This window comes from Seriola dumerili, unplaced genomic scaffold (genome assembly GCF_002260705.1).
Source record: "Seriola dumerili isolate Sdu_G_001 unplaced genomic scaffold, Sdu_1.0 BDQW01000258.1, whole genome shotgun sequence".
Taxonomy (NCBI): domain Eukaryota; kingdom Metazoa; phylum Chordata; class Actinopteri; order Carangiformes; family Carangidae; genus Seriola; species Seriola dumerili.
This window is the reverse complement of record NW_019174513.1, coordinates 1,481,751-1,497,308: the sequence shown is the minus strand read 5'-3', so window position 1 is coordinate 1,497,308 and position 15,558 is coordinate 1,481,751. Positions and strand designations below refer to the sequence as shown.

The 15,558-nt window shown below is 42.3% G+C and overlaps 1 protein-coding gene across 1 annotated transcript; it reads right to left on the bottom strand.

The window, feature by feature from the left end:
- Positions 1-925: 925 nt before the first annotated feature.
- On the bottom strand, positions 926-14,356 carry LOC111230120 (voltage-dependent calcium channel gamma-7 subunit-like). The gene is made up of 6 exons (XM_022756707.1): positions 14,183-14,356; positions 9,852-10,047; positions 9,368-9,454; positions 8,033-8,173; positions 5,316-5,461; positions 926-4,584 (listed from the first exon to the last, which is right to left on the bottom strand). The coding sequence occupies exons 2-6, from the start codon at positions 10,045-10,047 to the stop codon at positions 4,129-4,131; spliced, it is 1,026 nt and encodes a 341-aa protein (XP_022612428.1). The 5' UTR covers positions 14,183-14,356; the 3' UTR covers positions 926-4,128.
- Between the last annotated feature and the right edge of the window lie 1,202 nt (positions 14,357-15,558).

Sequence of the window (15,558 nt, the reverse complement as noted above, 5' to 3'; positions counted from 1 at the left end):
GCTTCATTCATCAGGAGAGACGCTCACACACACGCACACGCACACGTGCACACAGCTCACAGTCCTGGAAGTCAGACAGCAGAGTGCTCATGCTTTTTAGTTTTATTGACTTGTGGATGTTTGATGTTTGACTTCCTAATGTAACACCTCTCAGTCTCACTCTCTATCTCACACACAAATACACACACACACACACACACACACACACACTGTAAAATTACCGATAATAATTATAGTTTTAAAATGTTTAATATGACATTAATTTACTTTCTGTTCCAGTTGGTCAGAAACTGAGACAGGCTGTTGCTCCGTATGTATTATTAGTTCACCTTCATGGCTCTCTCCTTTTTTCTATTCTGTTTTTGACCTTGACCAAAATAAATTCCTTCATCCTGCGTAATACTTCGAAAGAGATATTCATTCAACATAGACGTCCCTGTTTTTGAGAAAGAAATAAGTTTGAGTTAAAGATTTTTCACTTTCCTTAAGTGAGGATACTTAATATTACAATTTGTTCTAATGCTGTGTTTTAGTTTCAGGCTGCTCATGATAAACAATTTTTAACCTTCACACATACATAAACACATATGCCAACAAACGCAGCCCCGCACAAGCGCACACACCCATAAAACACTCTGATCAATGGTTGCCCTCAGGCTGTGGTGGCTTGCCGTGACTGAGGAGGGAGCCTGGTTAACACCCAGTGGTTCACTGCAGTGTAGTGTGCACTCACTTACAATGATTCCCTCCATCACAGAGACTAGCCAGAAAATACTCTTTATATATTATATTAATGTAAGTGCACGGTGGGCTCAAAATTAGGGCTTATTTTTCAGTTCTTACCTTGTTATACAAACATTTTTATGGAAAATTTAAATAAAAAATGTATCGAGCATATTTGAAACATCCATGAAATTAATCCATGTTAAAAGTTTAATTCATGTATATCAGAGGAAAGTGAGTGACAGACGTCAACACTTTCAAGAACAGTGATCTTATTACAATTTCTATTGAATTATGTAACTCCAGATTATACAGCATTGGTTCCATTGAAGCATTGAAAAGCATTTGTTTTATCCCTTTTTTTTCTTAACAAAGATGGACATGTGCAAGAAGACTAGGCTTTCTGCAGAAGCAAGCACAGCTACACCCTTTTATATAATCATGTAGCGGCAAAGAAAAAGGCTGCGGGTAGAGAGGGAAAAACAAAGAGGTACAGAGATGAAAAAGAAAAGAACGGCTGCAGTTTAAGAGGCACCAAATGATTATCGAATGGTTCCATTATTACAAAGCAAAGTTATATGTAAAAGGATAAAAGAACAGAACAGAAATGCTTCACAGCTGTCCACAGTCACAAAGGTCACGACGGGGTCGGCAGTAGTCTAAAGGTTAGAGGTGGACTTTTAAGCAGAATGCCTAATGGCAGGTAAAATCTGGACAGGGAAATACTTTGATCTTCTTCAACAGCTACTGCTGAGGTGCCCTTGAGCAAGGCACTTAACCCCCTAACTGTAACAGCTGAACCCACAGCAGAAGGCTGCAGTCACACTGGGCTTCACCTCAATATGAATTTTTTGCAGCTGCATAAACAAAAAGCAGGGCGGTGTTGAAAAACCGCATGCATGATGAACAAAGCCCTGCCAAAAAGAAAAAAAAAAGATGATATCTCAGTGATCTTACTTCACATGTTCCCCTGTAAGTCTTTACAATTTCCACACCACACGTCATCTGTAGAACATCACTGTGTTTCCCTCTCTCCAGCATCACAGTGATAATGAAAACCAGCCATTACACAATGACACGGTGGTTTGATTCTCATTACAGAGATACATCTTATCAACATATCCCTATGCATGTTGTGCCTTTAAAAACAAGCAAACACAATATAAATATTCTAAATTAAAATACCACTGTTTTTTGACACGCAGGTCCTTCTTTTCTTGATAATTATTATTCCGCACCTTTGACACACTGCACAGTATTTGAGCAGCTTAACCGGGACACTACATTACAAGAGCATCTGAAATTATACATTACTTTCTAAACAACACCACAATATAGCCGTCTCTGGCTAAAATGCATTTATAACATTGGCTCAGAACCTCCTGCAGTTCCCTATGATACAACCTGCTACACTGCGATGCCTGAAGGAAATGCTACGACACAGAAAGTTTGTACATGGAGAAACCTCTTCAAGTCACACATTCAGAGCTGCAACGATATATGAGAACACGAATGGAAAAACAAATTTCACTCTCAGTTTTCGAGCAAAATGCCAAACAGCCCCTGGTTCCAGTTTCTCAGATGTGAAGATTCCACGCTTTTATTTATCATATATGATGTTAAACTGAAGACTTTTGGGTTTTTAGAGGTTTCCCCCTTATTTAAAAGCAGCATAACAACATTTAATAAATGTTGGATGCCGACAGGAAGAGTTATAGTTGTTGACAAATATAGGAATAAACACTTCTGCTTATAACTACATTATGGTGTGTTATGAACTATTCATGAAATGTTTATATCCTGCTTATAAATGACAAAAAGAGAGCAATAAATCACGAAAAATAATTAGCCCTTGATGGAAACAATCAACACTTGCAGCCCTAAACACAAGATGGTTCAGATCACATTTTCAAAACATATTTTTTTCATACCCTATAAAAAGTATATGGCATGATGCACTCTCACAAGTGGCCGCCAAATATGTTGGAATAAAGTCGTGGCCTCTGATAATGATATATAATTTCAAAACTAGAGGACCTGCATTTCACAAACAGTGGTATTCGTTGAGCCTTAAGTGCAAATGTAATTAATACTTTCATCATGTGAGATTTCCAGATATATAAACAGCATTTGAGCTTTAAAAAATACTTCTAATAACTCTGTAAAGCATTTAAAGATCCATGTACAGCTCAAAATATATTGTCGCTCCTGACATTCACTGCAACTCCACCTCTGGACAGACCACAGCTTCAGTCCGTCCCCTCTGTGCTGCACCATCTATTGACACACAGTGCAGGTCAGTGAGGAGGGAAGGGTGCGTGAAAAAGTAGTGAACTAGACCCAGGGCTGGTCCAGGGTCGGTGCAAAACAGTGGCCAGTAGAGGGCATCAGACCTCTGTATCAGTGTCGTGTGGTTCCTCCTTCAAACCAGCATGCACTGCACCCAGGGGGTGTGTTGTTGGTTGTAGTGTGCCCGTTGCAGCGTCTTCATCCAAAGCAGAATGAGTCAGATATCGTCTTGATGTGACTTGTGCCAAAGTTTCATTCATAAACTACAACAGCTATATCGAAGTCCTCATGTGCAATTTTATGTACAAGAAGTTAGAAATTTGTTTCTTAAAGAAATATGTAAAACATAAAGTTGATTTCTCCTCATGATATTTCAGAACATCATCCACTTCTCTCTGCATTTTGTTTCACGAATGTTAAACAACATTCACACAAAGCGCTCTCATTTCAGAATTACTCTTATCATTAACTAATACATTTTAATTCATAATATTATAATCTTACTTTGACATTGTGAGCCATGAAACTGGATTGATGATGTAAGAAATTCAGAGAAGACAAGAATATTTAACCACATTTACCTTTTAGTAAAAAGGTACATCATCCATGTACTTCATGAATTATGTATGTATAAAACTATGTGTATCCTCAGTCTTTGTGATCAGTGTTTTGCATTGTACATTTCCAAGTGCATACAAATTTCCCGCAGCACTGCAGTGTCTTCGTATTATACCGCAGCTCCTGCTCTCTCTCTCTCTCCCTGCCTCACTCTCTCTCCCCTGTATTTCCTCTGTCACTCAGCCTAACCTCTAAAGTCTTTTTAGGAAACACTTTTGTCCCTTTTTCCTTCATGACAAACTGAACTCCTTGATTTCTTCCCCCATATTTGTCTTTTTCTGTTTCTCACTGTCCATCACCGTTTCTGTAAAATCACAGCAGTGATGTAAAATATTCCTTTATAATCTCCCAAACTTCTTTTGTTCTTGCTTCATACTGCTCCAAAGCTATATTTTCTTTCCCTCCTCCATCAGCATTAACTCTCATCCACATCTAAATGTACATTTTACATGATTATGAGGAGTCTGTCCCTCCTTCCCTCCCCGATGCTCCCTCTTCCTAACAGGGGGAGGCGCTCATTTGCATGTGTGTGTGATAGTGAGGGGGAGGAACAGGTGATGGAGGCATGGCCATGGGAAGAGCCTGGCCTTGAGGATGTGAAGAGTGCGACCTGGGCAGGGTGTGTGTGGAGGGGTAGCCAGCGGACTGAGGGGGCATTTGGTAGCTCCCTGCAGAGGAGGAACCAGAGGGTGGGCTTCCCTGGATGCCTGCTTGGAGGTTGCTCTTGGTCGGCGCTGGCGGCGCCTGGTTGAGCTGGATGGAGATGTCACTGGAGGCCTCGGAGGTGCTTCGGCCTCGCTTCGGCGGGGGCCAGGAGGATTCTGGGTGAAGGAACTGGCCGCTGTAGTCACTGCTCTCGGACAGGCGGGGGTGGTAGAGAGCAGGGTGAGGGCGGTACATCTCCTCCTCGGCGTAACGCTTCATAAACAGATAGACTGACATCACCCCGGCCCCCTGAGAAGAGTGAGTGAAAAAAGATGGCAGTGAGAGATGAGGGGAGATAAGATGCGGCAGGGAGAGAGGCTTTTAGTTACATAAATAAACTGATTTCAGAGACAAAATAAAACTTCAAAATAACTGTTACAAGTGTTGTCTGGGGAAATTAGATTAAAAGTGACTGATAACAGCGAAGTGAAAAGGGATGTACAAAGTAGAAAGGTGTGCGTACTTTCATCTGCAAAGGATTCAAGGTGGAATGAGTTGTTTAAGCTAAAATAGATTTAAAGGCAGAAGAGGAAAACAACAGTGTGGAGGAAAGATGGGAGGAGTGCAGAGGAGGGGAGGACGTTAGTTCATGCTGAACTGTCCACTGCACCACATTAAGAGCAATGCAGCTGATGACGGGAAAGAAGCAGAAGGAGAAGTGGGGAGGGAGGAAGGGAGGGAGGGGAAGATGAGCAGAGGATTCACATGAAACTGCATCATGCATGGATGCACACATGAGGACACACACAGACGCACACTAACCCTGCAGCTTTGCATCATAACCACCGATACCTCACATTATCTCCAGAATACTAATCATCTTACCTGGCTGCACACTCAGCAGCAGTACTCCATTCCCGGTGTGTAGTATGTGTGTGAAAACAGCCACATAACCACACACTATGTCTTTTTTCTTTCCCATATTTTTCTCTCTAACACACACACACACACACACACACATGCACAGAGCACAGACTGACCTCTTTGAGTAAGAAGGAAGAGGCAGCGAAGGCGAAGGACCAGCCGTAGTAGTAGTTGAAGAACTGCTCGGGCTCCCTGGGCCGGTTCATCACCTCGTCATTAATGCTGGAGATGTAGAGCACAAGTCCCACCACCAGACTGAGGCCTGCACACAGCACATTAACAATGACAGAGAGTCAGATACAAGGGAGAGCAAGGAGGTCATTATATGGCAATCCAGACAGCTGCACCAGTGTGGTGAGGGTTTAAGAGACAGAGAGGGAGAGATATGATGTGGAGTGATCACACCAAGCAATTAGCCTCCAAAATGCTAACATTAATAAAGAGACTGGAGAAGGAGAAGAGAGACAGCGTTTACGTATGTATGATAATGACAGATAGAGATAACGATGGATTACTTCCACAAATGAAAAACAATGTATAGGTTATTAATGAAAATAGGTTAAAGGGAAGACTTGTTTTATAGAAGAGAGCAGTTATTTTATTAAAATAAATAAATAAATACTTTGTATAAGTGTGTTGCTGCCCTTCACTTCACCAAAATACATTTTGAGGGAAACAATTTCCACCTGGATTATGTTCAAGTGTAGGAAGCTCTGCCTTTTTAATCATAGGTTAACGAGTGGTTAAGTTTAGGAGACAAATCACTTTGGTTAAGGAAAGATTGTGGTTTCAGTTAAATGTAGAAAAGTAAACACACCGTGTCTCATGTTTAAATCACTTTCAGCTTCTTCAGAATTTAACCCCAACACCACACCACCATCTTTACCTTAACTAAGCGCTTTGAATGTCTGAGCATTTCCATAAATAAGTTTTAAGCAGATGTTGTATTGCAGGGTATTCCAAGGTAAAACAAATGAAATTTGGATATCCATTTAAACATAACTAAACGATATTTTGTGCCTTTAAGTTAACTGTCTCATTGTATTTGTGAATTTGTACATTTATAATTTTTTTCTTTAGCAATAAAGATATGTTTAAAAAGAGATTAAAGAGGATTAAAAGGAAGTACAAATGTGGAAGTGGCTTGACGCAGTTTTAAAGACCATTTAGTAAGAAGCTACATGCAGCTTCCACCAGAATAGGCTTTTCACCCAGAAGCAACACATACAACATTAAACCCCCCTCTTCTTCCAGGAACATTGACATGCTCTATACGCTGCCTCAGAAATGTTAAATGCATGAGATACAACATATGGCCAACATTGAAGAATCAATATTCAAAGAAAGCTGCATGCTGTAAGCAGCGAATATGAGTATTTTTAGCTTTCGCTGCAATATTCAAATGTACCACAGGGCTGTCAAGCGGTTATGTCCTTTACATGAATGGTCGGTTTAAGAGGTTGTGTTGTCGATTTAAAATTGAAAAGCATGGGAAATGCAGAAACCATGCTGCTGTCAATCCTGTGGTGGAAGTACATCTTTATCTAAATAAGTAACAGCTCAAAACTGAGGGAAACACACTTGCACGAGTACACTGAGAGCAAATGAAAGAAGAGAAAGTGTGAGACAAAAGGGAGAAAAATTTGGAAATAAATGAAGTGTCTGCAAGTACAAATGCTTTTGCAAGATGTCTGTGGTGTGTTTGCCAGAGGAAGAGAAGAGAGAAACTCTGTCTGAGCTTCAACAGCTGTGGCTCCTACTGTGTCTTTCTGCTGCTGCTCTGAATTGTGTAATATTAACCAGAACACAGCCGACCCAAACTACAATATTTATCAGACCACTGTGTCAGTGATGCCAGCAGAATGGGCTCATATCACTCTATAGTCCACAAAAAACCACCACAGTGGTCCACAGTGACTCAGAACACTGAAAGAATATACTCTGAATGAAGGAGTGAGTAGGAAGTGAGAGGAAGGAGAGTGACTGAGAGGGGGGGGAACGGAAAAAGCAAAGAAATCTGAGAGGCTGCATGAACAAGAGAGGGGGGAGGCAGAGGGAGGAGGGGAGTGGGTGAGCAGTGTTTCAAGAGAGAGGCTTAGTGCAGCAGAATATCCAACTGCTGAGAAGCAATTTGATACACTTGCCCCTTTATTATCATCCTATTATCAAAATACCTCATAAAGTAAAAGACTGCGACACTTCCAGCACAGGCTATAAACATTACATAACCCCCATTACATAACACCTATTATTCTGCAACACCCTTTATCAGCAAGTCCCTGCTATGCAGAGTGGGAGCTGTCGTATCAGACTGTGTTTGATGCTCCTCTGAGCTCTGCGGCTCTGCTTCCTTCTCAAACGTGTCGAGTGAAACAGCCTTCAGAGAACATGAGCTCCAATTTGGCTCCTGACAGTCTTTACTCCGCACACTGAGCACAAGAAATGGGAGCATTACAGCCACCTGCTGTTCAAGAGGGTTAACTACACTAATGCAGAAATTCCTGCTGAAAAACTGCTGAAGGAAAATTTCATGTTTTTTTCCACATTTTTTCCATTATATTTCATGGAAATCTGAGGAAAGCCTGTTCGTACCAGTGACGTCAATTTTATTCCAGAGTGAGGCAAAGTCAGAGGAGCAGAAAACTCACCTTGCAGGAGTCATGAAGACTAATCTCATCACCTTTCCTGATGACAGTCCACACACCTGCATCATACACTAAAAATAGAGCCATGATGGAGTGTCTCCATGTGTGACACAGGACACACCAGGCAGTGGTAATCAATCACAGAGTGAGGGAGTGGTGACAGCCAGACATGAGTAATGGGGTCCCACCTGAGAGGATAAAGAAGATGCCGGACACAAAGGCCAGGATGGTGCGCTGAGGCCGGATGTGTCCGATGTTACTGATGACGAAGGCCGTGAAGACAAAGAGCAGCGACACCATCGGAAAGGGTGTGGCTGTACGCACCATCTCTGTGGGGAACAGAGAGGTCACAGTGTTAAACAAAGCTGATGGGACGTGTCCTTTAACTGCCGGGAGGGTGAATGATAATGTGTCAGGACATTAATAACCATAAAACCTTTATATAAGGTATCCACAGTCATGCAGTGATGCACCTCTGAAATAGGGGATGGGAAACTACATTTTCTTTCTTACAATAGTCTTTATTTCTCAGTGTTCGACCAAATCTCAACGGGATTCATTTAGAGCGAAGACTCCAAATGCTTTGTAGCCACTGGAAACAGAGTGATGATGTAAAATGTTACGAAGAGGCTACAAAGAAAAACATTGAAAAGTAGCTGTGCCAGCTGAATTACAGAGAAACATTAAAGAATTCCAGCTTTTCCTTTATTCCTTATTATTTTTTCTCTATTTCAGTTCTGTAGCAAAGGATATTCAGTAGTGCCTGAAGCTATAAAGTGAAATATAACCTACAACCTTGCAACCCTGCATATTATTTACTGTTTGAAAAAGTAATGATAAAATCTCTTGTTCAAATTATTATTACTTACACACAATCTAATTCATTTTTTATTTGCCATTTAAATTGAACTCTTGTTTACCCAGGCCAATAACTTCAAGACAGTATTTTGTCTATAAGAATCTCCTGGCTTTTCTAACTCACTTTCTTAAAGCAGTTCATCCAATTACTTTTGGGAGGAAAAAGTAATATTAGCGCAGCAGCTAATGATTAGTTTCACAATTTATTATTGTGTCAATAATTTTCACAATTAATTAATTAATTGTTTATTCTGAGAAACATCAGAAAAACTGTGATGTGTGCCGTCAAATGTCCTTTCGGTTTTCCCAGAATTTAAGGTGACGTCTTCAAATATCTTGTTTTGTCCAAGCAACTGTCCAAAACCCAAATACATTCAGTTTACGATAATATGAAACAGAGAACAGCAGCAAATTCTCCCACTGAAGAAACTGCAACCAGGAATGCTGGCACGGTTTCTTTAAAAAGAAAAATGACTGGAGACAATTGATCAATTATCAAAAGAGCTGCAGGTTAATTTTCTGTTGATTAATGAATCACCTTTCCTCTGAAATTATGATCCAATGTTAGTACCCACGATCAATCAGCAGGGGGACTCTGCGGTTACTCACAGCTACAGCAGAAGATGTGTGATATCACTGAGTATGTTGTTGTATGTTTTACTCACTTAGGATGTTTGCAGTGTTTTCAGTGGTGATCTCTATGTCGGGTTCGGTGAAGTACTCTGATGCAACACATCTCCCATTTTCTGATCCTGTGAGGAAACACACAGAAAATGAATAAATAAATAAAAATATTAGGGTTTGCTTTTAGGATCAAAGTCAGTGATGCGTGAAGAAACAAAACAAAACCAGAATAAAGCATGTGGGTCTCTGCAGTCCTGCTCACAGGTAACGATCATGTTTTGTGACAGCTATGATTTCAGAGGCCAGAAGCTCGCTCGCCCTCTTTTCTCCCCTTCCTGCTCTCTCACTCTGTCTACCTCTCTCTGGGTGTTTTGCTCCTGTAACGATGTGTACATATGCACACACACATAGCAGCGCTGTTTGGACTGCTTTGTGTGTTTGTGTCTCAGAATGTGCACACGTATCTATCTTCTATAGTCATCCTTTAATTTTTGAAGATTCAAACATGCCGTTGTATCGTCCTACCAGCCACGAAGCATACTCTCCAGAGGCCTGAATGCAGCGCCATCTTCACCTCCATGCTCTGGTTCTGCTGCAGGATGATGCCCTCCACCATGATCAGCCAGTAGTCTGTGGACACGGCCACCCCCACCAGCAGCAGCCCGCAGGCTCCGAACACTGTGGACAGGATGGTCAACGCACGGCTGCTGCACGAACTCATCTGGGGGGCAGAGCGAGGGAGCGAGGGGTGTTAGAGGAGGAGAGGAAATGCACGTCAAAAACTGAAGAGTCAAAAATGTAGGTAAAATCGGAAGGGGTCATGGATGGGAGGTCATTAGGAGCAGGGACACACTGAGAGAGAGACATGTGATGTGCACTCATGCAAACAGCTACTGGCTATTTTCCTGTCTTGCCTTGTTATTGCTAAAGATGAGTTAGTGACACATCCACTGGCAACCAATCCTGTTAAAGGTCAGAGAGGAGCCACTGCAACAGATGATGACTTCACGGTAAACCACTGAAGTTAGGCAAAGACTTGAAAAACTGAAAGATAGATAGTAAAAAAAAAAAAAAACATACACATACACACAAAGATCAGGGAGGGGGGTAGAGGTCCTGTGTGACTCACACATGGTCTTTCTGTGACTTAGTTCCGGTTGACTGGGAAAGACTTCACTGCAGATCCTTTGAGCACGCTGTCTGTATGAATTTGTGAGTTTCTGTGCACGTGTTTGTGTGTGCATGTGTGTGTGTGCATGTGTGTGTGTGATTGTTCAGCTACTATAGGCTCTGCTTAATTTGGACCTCTGTTCAGTATCATCAGCTTGACAAGTAATGGAGAGTAAATGCATATGGGAAACACAGAGCCGGGTTGCTGTTTACTGTAATCACCCTCATTTTGTTGCGTTATATAGCACATTATGTGTCACTAAAGGAGGATCATTACTGTAATGGAGCTGACCTGTCATTTCACCTCATATCTTCCATTGTGAGAAGTTGGTTTCGCTTTCACTTTGTATATTTTCAGATGTTGGAGTCTGAGTATGAGGGCTAACCAAGTGTTTTACTCTGTGTTTCACATGTTAACTCTCGCTAGCTGCAGACTTTGTTGTTGTTACATACATGCTGTGACTTTCACATTGTATCTCATAGACTGTGCTGGTCATTAAAGTTCATTAAAGTCACCACATATGAAATGTGACACAGTAATAACTGGCTGGAAGAACCCAGTTATGGCCATGAAGCAATGAATGAACCTGCTTAGCAACAGATACACACACTGCACTGTCTACAACCTGAACTGGAGACAAGAGGCACTGATATTTGTTGCAGCAGGAAATGTTTTTCACCTCTAAGTTGTCCAGTTTGGGTGATCACCTAACAGCTGCAGCTTCATCCTCCTGTTCACACAGAAGCTGACACGAGTCAAATCAGACATGTTCTTCTGCTGATGTACCGCAGCTGCATCAAGGTTTGAAAAGATGTGTGTTTGAGCTTTGCCACTGCATATCGCTGTTGTGCTGAGCTGCTCATTTGCATACTTGTGGCCTGCCTATTTGACTTGTCATTCATAAAAGCTTCACAGTGCTGCAGCTGACCAGATTCACAGGTCAAATATTCAAAAGCACATAATTCACTAACACGGAACCTGATAGACCCTGACCTTCTGTACCATCTTTGCATAAAGATAAAATACATCATTTATAGGGTTACCAATTAATTTAACACCAACCATTTATCAGGCACTTAAGAAAGCTTTAACAACAGAAAATGCCAAATGAATGACTAAAACATGAGAACCACTTTACTCTTCTTCTGTTCTTTCTTTGTATGACAAACCTTTGAGTCTTTGAAGAGCCGGGTTATAATAGAAACATTAATTCTAGCGGGGAATAAACTCTTAAAGATTAAGCCTGGCCTCATCTTATCTGGACAGCCACTGCGCGAGACGTGACCGCTATAGAAGTAAGTCGAGTTTCTATGCAGCTGCGGGGATGAATAGAGCTTCTTTTGTGAGCACGGCACAAGAATGATGTGTAAGAACAGAGCTGGCTGGTGGTAAAGGGTATGCGTACAAGAAATCCTCAGAGATATGACAAGTTTGCGCTTGTTAAGGCTGAAAGAAGCAGATGAAGCACGGCGAAGCAGATGGACAGATGGACAAACAGAGCAAATGAAAGCTGTAAAATCAGAGAACTGAAATGACAGAGCTAAAGCACTTTAGTACCTATGTAACTGATGTAATCCATTTTGACCTTTTCATGCTATCATCACATGTATGTTTCTTGTGTAGGTGACATGTGTGTGTCGTCAGGTATGGAATGAAAACTGGAAAAGTCTATTTCTAAGAAGAGAAAGTACATCTGTTCACAATAACACCCGATTCTAAGAAGTGACTATTATTGGACAAGAAGTGTTAGACACTGACAAGGTGCGAGACAGGGGTTGCAGAAGAGTCACTCACGAGTCATGCAAAGGTCACATATGTATGGTAAGTTGCTATTTGTTCTCTGAAGATTGCATTGATTTTTATATGTGTCACACCAGTTCCATTAATTTTCCATCTTTTGTCTTCTTTAATCAGCGGTTGTGAATCGTGCAGCAGCCCCAGAAGTGGCCATTACTGTTGCTGACACAGGGACTGGAGGACAAGAAGAGAAGACAGGGGTGAGACCAGAGGTTGGCTCAAGAAGCGGTGGGGAAGAGTTTGAGCCAGTGTGAATGAGAGAGTCTGAAGTAGAGTCGCTGTTAAATCAAAAACAACTCACTGAAATGACACATAAGTGAAGGCACAGAGGGGTGGGGGGGTAAAGAGCAGGGAGCAGAGAGGAGTGGGACTCAGGGATGAACAATCACACCTTCCAGCAGTTGGAGGATGTGCCAAAGTGGTCAGGAGCGAATGTGAATCAATTGGAGTTGCAACACTGCAGAAATGAGTGGATGTGCCTGAGTGGCTCCTCCAGACTTGTTCAGCACCGCGGACAGCTCCCTCATCTCTCTCACAGACTGCCAGTCAAACAGCAAACACAACAACCACCCCACAGACCAAACACATCAGCTGGTTTATCGTGGATTTGGACCAACGTGAGGGGAACAAATTCGCCTCCTTTCTACTCACATCACCCCCCCACCCCACCCCCCCCCTAAAAAAATCCTCTACAGAACTGCTGCAGCTTTTGGAGAAATAGCCATTGTAGACTTGGGATTGAGATTGAGTGAAAAAAAAAAATCAGTTTCCCTGTTAGATTTGTGATAACAATCCCATTTTAGCGCTGTGAGATTGGCTCCACAGTTCCCTCACCCAGAAAGTAATGAGCCAATTGAATTGGTTAGATAGGAGCCATGAGGGGGACAAAAGGTTTAATTCTCTCTAATCTGTCACAATCTACAGACTGACATCACCTCTCAGCCTGTCAGGAAAGAGAGACACCCAGAGAAAGAGGGAGTGACGGAGGAGAGGAGAGGATATGGAGATGTGAAGGAAGCAGAGAGGGGGGGATGAAAACTATGTTTGCACAGTCTTTAAGGCGGGAACAGAAAGACCTTGGCCCAAAAAATGGAGGGAGTACCCAACATGGACGCGCATGCACGAACGGGAACGCGCCTACACCTGGGCTAAAACTAACCAGCCTTGATTGTGCAGCGTATCAAAAAAAAAAAAAAAGGGACTGCTGCTTGAAAGGGACGATGGATTCACTCAGCAGAAAATAAATAAATGACTTCATAACGACTAAACGGCTGATATCGTGACTCAGTGGGTGGGTTTGGTTTGCTCATGATTTCTGCGCTGCCTGCACACACTCACAAAACTCGCAGCGTTTTCACGGAGCCGAGCGGATAGTTACAACATGCACAGTTTCCTGTTCATCACATGTATGTAAAACAGCATCAGCATCCTGGCGGAGGTCTGAATGAAGCAGTGATGTGCGCATAGGATTGTTTGCACCCCCACCAACCCCCCCACTCCCCACCCCCCTCACACACACTCACACGCGGAGTTTGGAGATGATAAACAGAGCAGGGAACATGTGAGCGACTCAGACGTACAATTGGGATGAAATTAAGAACAAATAATAACAATAAAAGCTGTTTAACGGTTTGATTTCAGGCAACATTTGACTGATTTTTTTTAATCTGTGGTCTCAGCTGAAGATGAGACGCGAACACGACATGAGGACACGTTAGGAATGCTGCTCTTCTCAAAGCTGTCATCACACACACACACACACACGTATATGTATATACATCTAAAATGACTAAGTCAGGCTGAAAAGGCGTCGTCATCACAATTACTGCCAGAAAACACACACATACACACACAGAGAGAAGTGTTATTCAAAAGGAAAAATACTCACCCTGCCACGAGAGTCGTGCGCACACGTCAGTAGCCAAGAAACCTCACACCAGGGAGGCTTGGTGGATTTTAGTCTTTCTCTCTCTTTTCCCCCCTCTCTCTCTCTTTCTCTCTCTCTTTCCCCCCACCTCTCTCGTCCTCTCTCTCTCTTCTGTGTGTTTACCCTTAAGCCCCCTTACCCATCCTCTAAATCCCTCACTCTCTCTTTCACTCAATCTGTCCCAGGCACTGCGGTGGATCGGTTCAGCGAGCTACTTTGGCTACAAGAGAGACATACTGTAGCGAGAGCAGGAGGGAGAAGTGTTGGAGAGAGGGAGAGAGAGAGGGAGAGAGGGAGAGAGAGGGAGAGAGAGGGAGGGAGGGAGGGAGGGGGAGAGAGAGAGAGTGAGAGAGAGAGAGAAAGAGAGGGGGGGTCAAACTACTACATCTCTTCCTATCACACAAATCCTTTTTAAATAATGTTTTTCTTTCATTAAAGTATACTTTGCAGTATTCTAGTTGTATAGTGTTGAATACTGTAGTATTTGTTGCATGGTGTGTATAGAGTCCTGTCTTTCTTTATCTATGTTATTGGTTTTATTAATAGGCCTAAGTCACTTTTATTTCTTGTGAACATTAAATTCTTTTACCATTTGTTCTGCCTTATGATCGCAGCTCATCAGTCTTTATTAAAACTATTACAACTGCATTATCCAGTACAAAAAGAGCTACACAAAACGTTTGATTTCTTACATTTATAAGTTATGTCTCTTGTTTTATAAACCTAATGCCTACAACCTGCTTTGGCAGCGCTCATCCTGCCCATAAAGTAAAATTCAATTAGAAAAAGTCAGTTCGAGAGGCAGAGAGTTATGGGGAGAAGGGGCAGGGAGTTGGATTTGGAGTGGAGAGGGGGGATGCAGGCTGCAAACTTTAGTCCAAATTACACAGGTTTACAGAAGTGAGTATCAGGTGGAAGTGGAAAACACTAAGTAGCTGTAGTTCATTCAAGTCATGGTCAAACACTTTCATTTAACCCCACATTGAATACAGGTGAACAGCAGCAAAGTAGCACAGCTTATAGCCTCTCTCTCCCTCTTTTCCTGTCTCTCTTCATCTCTCTCTTCTTCTCCTTCTTGCCCCCACCTCCTTAGTCTCCTGTGGTCCATGTCCCTTGCTCTATTTTTAGCCGGCTGGTGGAGGAATCCTATATTTTTAGTAACGATATCAATAGTCTACAGCACACTCTGACCTCAGGGCATGAGCGTGAGAGTGAGAGAGAGAGAGAGAGAGAGAGAGAGAGAGAGAGAGAGAGAGGGTGGGGGGTGAGAATGAGAGATTAAGGCGAGATAGAGGAGGGATGGAGATAGAAGAAGAGGAGGCAGCAGTGAAGAAGAG